Here is an 11,488-nt window from a genome sequence, read left to right as displayed (position 1 = left end):
GGCGCCGCCGCCGCCGCCCGCCCGGCTTCGTCCTTCCCGGCAGTCGGGAACTAGTTCTGACCCTCGCCCCCCGACCCCGGATCGAATCCCCGCCCTCCGCACCCTGGATATGTTTTCTCCCAGACCTGGATATTTTTTTGATATCGTGAAACTACGAGGGAAATAATTTGGGGGATTTCTTCTTGGCTCCCTGCTTTCCCACACAGACATGCCTTCCGTTTGGAGGGCCGCGGCACCCCGTCCGAGGCGAAGGAACCCCCCCAGCCGCGAGGGAGAGAAATGAAGGGAATTTCTGCAGCGGCATGAAAGCTCTGCAGCTAGGTCCTCTCATCTGCCATTTGTCCTTTCAAACTGTATTGTGATACGGGCAGGATCAGTCCACGGGAGAGAAGACGAGCCTCCCGGCTGTTTCTCCGCCGGTCTACTTCCCATGTTTCTTTCTTTGCTCTCCTGCTTCTTGGCTGGCCCAGGGATGACTTCCTCGCTGCAGCGGCCCTGGCGGGTGCCCTGGCTACCATGGACCATCCTGCTGGTCAGCACTGCGGCCGGTGAGTAGCCCCGGCCGGCGCGTCCCGGCCACTGCCCCTGCGGGTGGCGAGGGAGGGAGCCCGCAGAGGCGGAGGCCTGTGCTTGCCCTTCGCCACGCGTCCCCCCGATCGCGGTGCAGCAAAGCTGCGACCCGGTGCCTGCGCGCCTGCTCCATGCCTTCCAGGGAAATCGCCTTTAATATTCTTGTGTATTTTCCTATCCCCACTTCCATATTCCCACCCCACCCCCCTTCACGGGGTGAAAAAGACATATTGGGTGTGGTATCTTGACATTTTTAGCTGTGAGGTAATGCAACGATTAAAAATAATATTTTAATCACCAGTGAACAGTGCCTATTATGAGATCTCTGGAAACAGACCTGTAGATTTTTAAAATTATTATTATAAAGAAGCGGTTTTGGCGTATAGTAAAAAGAACATCAACCAGAGAACACACACTTGAACCTTATTTTGAGATTTAGATCACTCTGGGAATCCATATTCCTTTCATTATTCAGAAATGTTACCGAATGAATAAATGTTGAGGAAGCCAGAACTGAGATTCTTGATATATTGTATTATACGGTTTGATAACTTTACCATTAGTCACCTGGCATCTATTGGCTTTGCTGTCGAGACAACTTTGACCTGACATTAGACTTCTAGGAGATTTGACTCCGAAAGTTCTTTGACATTTCACTAAAGTCTAAAGGGTGGTAGTCATCCTTTCCTTTGGATATTTTCATTTCAGTTCTCAGAAACCTTAGGAAAAAGACCTTATCTTCTATTTGCAACTATTTTTTCAAGCAGCCTTTTGGTGATTTGCTTTTAGAAATTTTCAGGAGTGAATTCTATATATGACTCGTACACTTGGTTTATGATGGGCAAATAGATTGTGCTTTTAAAACGAGTAAAGGACCAAATGACTCTTTCGAATTACTTTTTTTCTTTTGATAAGTGTGTTTCACATTAAACAAATTTCTCATTGGTATGTTAGATACAGAGGTTACTTGCTTATTTTCGTTTTGAAAGTCTGAACTAGGAAAATGCCGAAAGAAAATTTGAAGTTTCCTTTTATGCTTTTGATATTGTTGAATAATGGCTACTGTTGATTAATGTCTGTTAAATTGATGATAAATCTCTATGGTTTTGTTAAAATAATTTGAACTTCTGAATTTACTTTAAAACTTATGTCTTAATATTTTTAATAATTGTAGTTGCTTTCAGAGTAAAAATGATTTTTCTCTAAATTTCTTTATATTGTGTTAGCTATTTAAATTCTCTAGCCATAAGCCATGTGGTTCCTGTAAAACATGGAGTAAAAGGCCTTAAACGTTCCATGAGCAGAAATCTCAGAACATAGGCTTTTCAATGTTATTTGTTATTCTTAACCTTTTTAGAAAATAGATTCTCATTTATGATGACCTGCTCATAATATTGTGATCAGAAGTAAGAGAAAAAGCATTTATTTAAAAATAAACTTAATTTTTGTTTGGTAATACAATCATTTTAGAATAGTGTCTCTTAAAAGGGAGAGAGTAAAAGAATCACTGCTTAAAAGTGGTTGTAGTCTTTTTTTTCTTTGGTATTGCATAGCTCCAGATGACAAAATTTGTGAAGCTGGATTTCAGACCTGTAACAGTAATGATAATAGCTAGTATTTATTAAGTGCCTGCCATGCACCATCAGCTATTCAAATAACTTTACATATATTTTTTCATTTCATCTTCATGACAGTTTTATATTGTAGGTTATTATCATTCCCCTTTTCCATAGAGGGAGAGTAAAGTACAGAGAATTTGAATAACTCACCACACAGTCAGTAAATTATGGAGCCAGGATTATAGTGTGCGCCCTTACATACCACATTAATGGTAACAGCAGCACTAGCAGCAACAACTTCTCATCTTATTGGGTATATGAGATGGAGGATGCCTTCACCAGATCAACCTTTGTAAAGAAGCAGGGACACTTACAAGGTGTTAGTGCAGCAGTGGTTATGCAAATGTCGTAGTTCTGAACATGTAAAACTTTGCTTGGCCTAATATTGAAGTGGCTAGTGCAGCTTCATTAAGTGCAAGCTGATTAGAGAGGGCCTGTGTGGATTTGGGTTACACAGATTCAGTGATGTTAACTGGACAGGCGCAAACGGTGCAGCTGAACAGGAAAATAAATCCTAGAAGACTGATTGATAGCACACCCTTTTTTGGGGTCATGGATAAATCATTTCTTTTGATTCCCTCTTTCTCACTTATGGAGTTCTTGGACTCCTTAATTCTTAGAACATTTTCTTTCTTTTTCTTTTTTTTTTTTTTTTGTTCAGACAGGGTCTCACTCTGTCGCCCAGGCTGGAATGCAGTGGCGCGACCCCAGCTCACCACAACTTCCCCCTCCCAGGCTCAAGTGATTCTCCTGCCTCAGCCTCCAGAGTAGCTGAGATTACAGGAGTGCACCACTATGCCCAGCTAATTTTTTTTTTTGTATTTTTAGTGGAGACGAGGTTTCACCATGTTGGCAAGGTAGTTTCGAACTCCTGACCTCGTGATCCACCTGCCTCAGCCTCCCAAAGTGCTGGGATTACAGGCATGAGCCACCATGCCTGGCCTAATTCTTAGAACATTTTCTATGCAAAAGAAAAAAAAAGAATTTATGAAAAATAAGATGTGCCGGCTTGGTTTATGAATGAATTTTTTTTTTTTTTTGAGACGGAGCCTCGCTCTGTCCGCCCAGGCTGGATCGCAGTGGCGCAATCTCGGCTCACTGCAAGCTCCGCCTCCCGGGTTCACGCCATTCTCCTGCCTCAGCCTCTCTGAGTAGCTGGGACTACAGGCGCCCGCCACTATGCCCGGCTAATTTTTTTGTATTTTTAGTAGAGAGGGGGTTTCACCGTGGTCTCGATCTCCTGACCTCGTGATCCTCCCGCCTCGGCCTCCCAGAGTGCTGGGATTACAAGCGTGAGCCACCAGGCCCGGCCATGAATGAATTCTTAATAAAAGAATACAACACAGCTATTATTTAAAGGTCAACTTCTGTAATGCATTTGAAATAATTCACTTGATTAGATTGCAATTTTACATACATCTCTTGAGGAACACACACATTATATAAAGTAAGATTAATGTTAGTGAGTATTACTGAGTAACTGAAGTTTAGTAATCTTCATTTTGGTTTTTCTCAAAGTGTGGGTACTGCAACAGAATTATCTGGGGTTCTTGATAAAAATGCATATTTTTGGCCCTATAGTCCAGATGTACTGAATGAATCTCTCTGGGAGAACCCCCCAGAGTCTCACTCAAGCAGGTGCTTGAGAAGCACTGCTTTATTTATTTATTTTTTATTTATTTATTTATTTTTTTCATTTTTTTTGCACACAAAAACAATAAACATTTTCCAAAAATACATACAAACAAAAAGATGCGTATCAAACATATTAGGAAGGTTGTACATGGGAAGACGGGGAATAAAAATGGGGAGTGGGAATCAAAATAAATGAGAGAGGGACTTTATATGAATCGGTGATAATAACTCAATCCTCTATTTGACGAAGAAGGAGAGGGAAGAGGAAGAAAAAGAAAGTGGGATAAAGGATCAGAAAGGGAGGAAAATAGAAAAAATTAGAGTATGACTCCAGGATAGACCTGTTTTGTTGTCACTGAGTTGGTTGGTTGGTTTGTCTGTTGTATTTTTCATATGTTTCGCCATGTTGGCCAGACTGGTCTCGAACTCCCAGCCCGAAGTGATCAACCCGCCTCGGCCCCCCAGAGTGCCGGGACCACAGGCGTGAGCCACCACGTCCAGCCCCCAGATTGCTTCTGGCCTCCGTGGTATACCTCCCAGACGGGGCGGTCAGGCAGAGGCGCTCCCCACATCCCAGACGGGGCGGCCGGGCAGAGGCGCTCCTCACTTCCCAGACCGGGCGGCCAGGCAGAGACGCTCCTCACTTCTTCCCAGATGGGGCGGCCGGGCAGAGGTGCTCCTCACTTCTTCCCAGACGGGGCGGCCGGGCAGAGGTGCTCCTCATTTCTTCCAAGACGGGGTGGCCGGGCAGAGGCGCTCCTCACTTACCAGACGGGGCGACCGGGTAGACGCGTTGCTCATTTCTTCCCGGACGGGGCGGCCGGGCAGAGACGCTCCTCACTTCTTCCCAGACGGGGCGGCCGGGCAGAGGCGCTCCTCACTCCCCAGACGATGGGTGGCCGGGCAGAGGCGCGCCTCACTCCCCAGACGATGGGTGGCCGGGCAGAGGCGCGCCTCACTTCCCAGACGATGGGTGGCCGGGCAGAGGCGCGCCTCACTTCCCAGACGGGGTGGCCGGGCAGAGGCGCTCCTCACTTCCCAGACGGGGTGGCCGGGCAGAGGGAGAAGCACTGCTTTATATCATCTGTCCTGATTGTTTGGATTTCTTTCTTTTTTTTTTTTTTTTGAGTTTCGCTCTTGTTGCCCAGGCTGGAGTGCAATGGTGTGATCCGGGCTTACTGCAACCCCTACCTCCCAGGTTCAAGCAATTCTGCCTCAGCCTCTCGGGTAGCTGGGATTACAGGCATGTGCCACCACTCCTGGCTAATTTTGTATTGTTAGTAGAGACAGGGTTTCTCCATGTTGGTCAGGCTGGTCTTGAACTCCTGATCTCAGGTGATCTGCCCGCCTCGGCCTCCCAAAATGCTGGGATTATAGGTGTGGGCCACTGTGCCTGGCCCTGGATTTCTTTCCTTTTTTTTTTTTTTTTTTGAGACAGAGTCTTGCTGGGTCACCCAGGCTGGATGGAGTGCAGTGGCGCCATCTCAGCTCACTGCAACCTCTGCCTCCCAGGTTCAAGTGATTCTTCTGCCTCAGCCTCCCAAGTAGCTGGGACTACAGGTGTGTGCGACCAGACCCAGCTAATTTTTGTATTTTTAGTACCGACGTGGTTTCACCATATTGGCCAGGCTGATCTCAAACTCCTGACCTCGTGATCTGCCCGCCTCTGCCTCCGACAGTGCTGGGACTACAGGCGTGAGCCACCACACTTGGGCTGGATTTCTTAAATATGGTGATTCAGTGACATTTTGCTGTGTAATTATTGGCAACCACAAAATCTTAGTGGCATGCAACAATAGGCATTTATTCTGCTCCACGTGTCTCCTTCTGGGGTCCAGGCTAGAGGGAGAAGTAACATCTATCTGGGGGAAGCTTGTGTCATGGCATTGGCAGAAGTGCAAGAGGCCAGGCCCAACCCTGCCAGCACATTTCCAGACTATGCTCTCCTAACATCCCATTGGCTGACCGAGTCATATGGCTAAGCTCAGAAACAAGAGGTATCAAAGTACACTTTGCCTATGATGAGGCTAATGTAATATTTGGATGTATAGTACTATTGCAGAAGAAAGAAGAATTGAAATGTGCAGTAGACCACATATAATCAGTAAGATGGTCCAGAAGGGAGGCTTTTCTTACCCTTTGAAGAGGGCTGAGCTCTTAATTAGTTTTTTGCATTAAAATGATATAAACCTTGGTCTCTACAAAAGCTATTCTGGCATGTGGGATGATGTGATAGTAGTGGTATTGATGTGGATGAGTAGTGAGGAGAGAGATAACTGTTCACACAAGACAAAACCTTTCCTTCATTAAAGGCCAGTTTTTTTAAACAAAAAGAGAATAAATTAAATATTGATCACTAATGGGTAAATTCTAACCATTAAAAAATACTGAGTGGAATCTGTGTGAATCAGTTAATTTTATAATTGGCCACACCACTTATTTTGGCACCGACTCGTAGATTGCTATGCTGTTGGATATCAGTTTTTTGTTTTTTTTTTTTTCTTTTTTGAGATGGAGTCTTGCTCTGTCGCCCAGCCTGGAGTGGAGTGGCATGATCTCAACTCACTACAACCTCCACCTCCCAGGTTCAAGCCATTCTCCTGCCTCAGCCTCCCAAGTAGCTGGGATTATAGGTGTGCACCACCATGCCTCGTTAATTTTTGTATTTTTAGTAGAGATGGGGTTTCACTGTGGTAGCCAGGCTGGTCTCGAACTCCTGATCTCTTGATCCACCTGCCTTGGCCTCCCAAAGTGCTGGGATTACAGGTGTAAGCCACCACGCCCGAAATTTTTTTATTTTTAGTAGAGACCGTGTTTCACCATGTTGGCCAGGCTGGTCTCAAACTCCTTACCTCAGCTGATCGCCCACCTCGGCCTCCCAAAGTGTTGAGATTACAGGTGTGAGCTACCGCACCTGGCCAGATATCAGTTTTATGTATTTGCCTTGTCCTTCAAACTGATAATTGCTTCCAGAGGACAGTATTCATGTCTTATTAGTTTTATAATTTAGTAGACATTTAAGAAATACTTAGTGAATGAATAATAAATAGGAATTTCAACCAGGAATATTCTAGGATTGTTTATTGACTCACATAACACACTAGTAATGTTTTCTTTGTTCTAGTTCCTTCAACTATAAAGTATGTAGTTTAAGAGGTATAGTGGGAAGACCACTGTTGGGAGTTAATGAGACCTAGATTCTATGTGATTCCGGGCAAATAGGTTACTTAACATAGTTTTCTCACTTGTAATATGGGGTTGTACTTGATCATTTCGAAATACAGATTCATGGGTACCCCACTAGACCTACTGAATCCAAATCTCTGGACAACGAGCCTGGGAATCTGCCTTTGATGCCCTCATCAACCAGTAAATTTTAGGTAACTTTGAGAACTACTGGATCTAAGATTGTTTCTAACTCTCAAGTTCTATAACTTTATTTCTACTTTTTGTGGTAATTACTACTTAATCTATATCTTTTATTGCTTAATCTGGTAAACATTAGGAACAAACATTTCTTAATTTGTGCATTAAGCAATTACCCAAAATCTTTTTCCTTTTAAAAATTTGCAGTGTGGCCTGGGCGAAGTGGCTCACGCCTGTAATCCTGGCACTTGGGGAGGCCAAGGCAGGCGGATCACTTGAGGTCAGGATTTCGAGACCAGCCTGGCCAACATGATGAAACCCTGCTCTACAAAAAATACAAAAATTTGGCCGAGTGCTGTGGCTCACACCTATAATCCCAGCACTTTGGGAAGCCAAGGCAGGCTGATCACCCGAGGTCACGAGTTTGAGACCAGCCTGACTAACATGGTGAAACCCGGTCTCTGCTAAAATACAAAATTAGGCCAGGCGCCATGGCTCACGCTTGTTTTTTTTTTTTTTTTTGAGACGGAGTCTCGCTCTTTCACCCAGGCTGGAGTGCAGTGGCACGATCTCGGCTCACTGCAAGCTCCGCCTCCTGGGTTCACGCCATTCTCCTGCCTCAGCCTCTCCGAGTAGCTGGGACTACAGGCGCCCGCCACCACGCCCGGCTAATTTTTTGTATTTTTAGTCGAGACAGGGTTTCACCGTGGTCTCGATCTCCTGACCTCGTGATCCGCCCGCCTCAGCCTCCCAAAGTGCTGGGATTACAAGCGTGAGCCACCGCGCCCGGCTTGCTCACGCTTGTTAATCCCAGCACTTTGGGAGGCCAAGGTGGGCTGATCACCTGAGGTCGGGAGTTCGAGACCAACCTGGCCAACATGGTGAAACCCTCTCTCTACTAAAAATACAAAATTAGCCGGGTGTGGTGGCACATGCCTGTAATCCCAGCTACTCAGGAGGCTGAGGCAGGAGAATTGCTTGAACCTGGGAAGCGGAGGTTTCGGTGAGCCGAGGTTGTGCCTTTGCACTCCAGCCTGGGCAACAAGAGCGAAACTCTGTCAAAAAGAAAAAAGAAAAAAACAAAATTAGCCGTGCGTTGTGGCGCATGCCTGTAATCCCAGCTACTCGGGAAGCTGAGGCAGGAGAATCACTTGAACCCGGGAGGCGGAGGTTGCAGTGAGCCGAGATCGTACCACTGCACTCCAGCCTGGGCAACAGGGTGAGACTCCGTCTCCAAAAAAAAAAAAAAATTTATTTTCAAAAGCACTAATATGGGCTGGGCGTGGTGGCTCATACCTGTAATCCTAGCACGTTGGGAGGCCGAGGCTGGTGGATCAACTGACATCAGGAGTTGGAGACTAGCCTGGCCAACATGGTGAAACCCCATCTCTACTAAAAATACAAAAATTAGCCGGGCGTGGTGGCGGGGCGCCTATAATCCCAGCTGCTTGGGAGACTGAGGCAGGAGAATCACTTGAACCCGGGAGGCGGAGGTTGCAGTGAGCCAAGATGGTGCCACTTCACTCCAGCCTTGGCAAAAGAGCGAAACTCCATCTCAAAAAAAAATAAAAAAAAAAAACACTGATATGAAAGATTATATGCATGCCTAGAATCACAATGCCCAACACTGTACCTTAACCCTGCCTTTTGCATCAGTAACGTTTAAAATACATTACCCAAATTATCAAGATATAGTGCAAAATGTGTGCAATCATTCACATCTTAAATGTGTCCACAGTGGACTTGGTGGAAAAATTATGAGACATGATAAAGTATTGTGCCAGAGGCATTGGCCTAAGAATTTTAGATGGAGTTAGGTATTCGGGAGAGTTAGGTATTTGATCCACATCTGTTCTGGAAGGTTAGATGCAAATGGAGGTTGAGAAATTTCAGTTTCTTTCTTTCTCTCTTTCTTTCTTTTTGAGACGGAGTTTTGCTCTTGTTGCCCAGGCTGGAGTGCAATGGCAAGATCTCCGCTCACTGCAACGTTCACCTCCCGGGTTCAAGTGATTCTTGTGCCTCAGCCTCCTGAGTAGCTGGGATAACAGGCATGCACCACCACGCCCAGCTAATTTTGTATTTGTAGTAGAGACGGGGTTTCTCCATGCTGGTCAGGCTGGTCTCGAACTCCCGACCTCAGGTAATCTGCCTGCCTCAGCCTCCCAAAGTGCTAGGATTACAGACGTGAGCCACCGTGCCTGGCCGAGAAATTTCAGTTTCTTAAAGCCAGATCTCACTTCCCCTTTCTCCTTTAAGACAGTAGTTTGCCCTTATAATTGGTGTCAAAAATATACACCATCATGTACTTTCATTCTGCCCCAGTAAGTTTAGTGCAAAATAGGATAATTTAGAACAAAATGTGTTAATGGTAAGTGTGAAGGGATGTATAAATATTTGGCCAGTAATCCAGATTCTCCAGTTTTTTGTTTCATTTAGATGAGGAATTAGTTAAGACTTTCTATTATTATTAATCTGTGTTCAATCTTTGCTTTTGTAAATAAGAATAGTCTATGAGCAAATCTATATAATTGTAGTAGACACACAAGGCTAACGTTTTAGGGCAAGCTTTTTTAAAATTTTGTTTTCATTTGAAAAATTAAGAGAAAAAATATTAATCTTCACACAACCCTAACACTTTTTGTTGTGGTATGTTGTCTTTATTTTGAGACGGAGTCTCCCTCTGTCACCCAGGCTGGAGTGCAGTGGCACGATCTCGGCTCACTGCAAGCTCCGCCTCCCGGGTTCACGCCATTCTCCTGCCTCAGTCTCTCTGAGTAGCTGGCACTACAGGCGCCCGCCACCACGCCCGGCTAATTTTTTTTGTATTTTTAGTAGAGACGGGGTTTCACCGTGGTCTCGATCTCCTGACCTCGTGATCCTCCCGCCTCGGCCTCCCAAAGTGCTGGGATTACAAGCGTGAGCCACCGCGCCCGGCCGGTATGTTTTCTTCTAATTAAGAAAAAGATGCTTTTTTTTTTTTTTTTTTTGAGATGGAGTCTCGCTCTGTTGCCCAGGTAGGAGTACAGTGGCGTGATCTCGGCTCATGACAACCTCTGCCTCCTGGGTTCAAGCGATTCTCCTGCATCAGCCACCCGAGTAGCTGGGACTACAGGCATACGCCACCATGTCCGGCTAATTTTTGTATTTTTAGTAGAGACGGAGTTTCACTATGTTGGCCAGGCTGGTCTCGAACTCCTCACCTCGTGATCTGCCTGCCTTGGCCTCCCAGAGTGCTGGGATTACAGGCGTGAGCCACCACGCCCAGCAAAAAAAAAAAAAAAAGCATGTATTTTTATATGGTTGTGATTTTATAATATCTATTAATTATAGCTTTTTTTAACATAGAATGATACATCATAGTCATGTATATGTGATCTTAATTATCATTTTTTCATAATTGTGTGACATTCCATTGAGTGTATTTGTTATTTACTTAATTCATATTGGGAGATGTTTAGGTTGTTTCTGATTTTCTTCTCTAATAAACAATGCCATATTTAATACTTCTGTGCATATGTCCTGCTTGTTTTTTGATTTATTTCCAAGTTCTTGTTTTGACCTATCTGCAGCATGGCCAATTTAATCCTTTTTTTTCATCCTTCAAGTACTTTCTTCATTTGGCTTCTAAGATACTATTCTCTCTTGATTTTTCTCCTACCTCACCAGCAACTTTGATAGTTCCTCCTTATGTCCCTGACGGCTAAATGTTGTGTTTCAGGATTCAGTCTTTAGACCTTTCCTTTTCTCTGTCTGCACCCACCCTCTTGGTGATCTCATCCAGTTTTATGGCTTTAAATAGCATCTAAAGGCGGACAAGTTTCAAATTTATTTCTATCTCAGACTTCTTTCCTTGAAATTCTGTTGCATGTAGCCAACTGTGTATCTGTCGTATCTACTTGGATGTCTAATATTTATCACAAACTTAACCTGTCCAAAACTGAACTTCTGAAGCTGCTTCACCAGACCTGTTCCTCCTATGTCTTAGCTTATTCAGCAAATGTCAGTTCTATCCTTCCAGTTGTTCAGGCCCCAAATTAGAGATATCTTTGTCTCTTCTCTTTCTTTTTTTCACATTCTTATCCAATCTGATAGCAAAAACTCTTGGCTTTATCTTCAAAATATATCTAGAATCTTACTACTTCTTACCACCTCCACTGTGCTACTACCTTAATCTAAAAGCCACTATCTTCTCTTACTTGTACTTTTTTACTAGACTCTGTTTTCTCTGTTAACGTCTTTGCTTTATTACAGTCTCCTTTCAACATAGTAGCCTGAGTGACCCTTTTCTTTTCTTTTCT

At 44.5% G+C, this 11,488-nt stretch overlaps 1 protein-coding gene across 2 annotated transcripts in view; it reads left to right on the top strand.

The window, feature by feature from the left end:
- The first annotated feature begins 9 nt into the window (after positions 1-9).
- The window catches only part of BMPR2 (bone morphogenetic protein receptor type 2), a 191,271-nt gene continuing 179,792 nt past the window's right edge, over positions 10-11,488 (top strand). For both annotated transcript variants that reach the window (XM_058439639.1, XM_032754917.2), the window contains exon 1: positions 10-548. In XM_058439639.1, coding sequence (XP_058295622.1) covers positions 431-548 — 118 coding nt within the window. In that variant the 5' untranslated portion in view covers positions 10-430. The remainder of the gene's footprint in view (positions 549-11,488) is intronic.

Source organism: Hylobates moloch, unplaced genomic scaffold (assembly GCF_009828535.3).
Source record: "Hylobates moloch isolate HMO894 unplaced genomic scaffold, HMol_V3 SCAFFOLD_1, whole genome shotgun sequence".
Classification (NCBI taxonomy): Eukaryota; Metazoa; Chordata; class Mammalia; order Primates; family Hylobatidae; genus Hylobates; species Hylobates moloch.
This window is presented reverse-complemented; position numbering and strand designations above follow the sequence as displayed.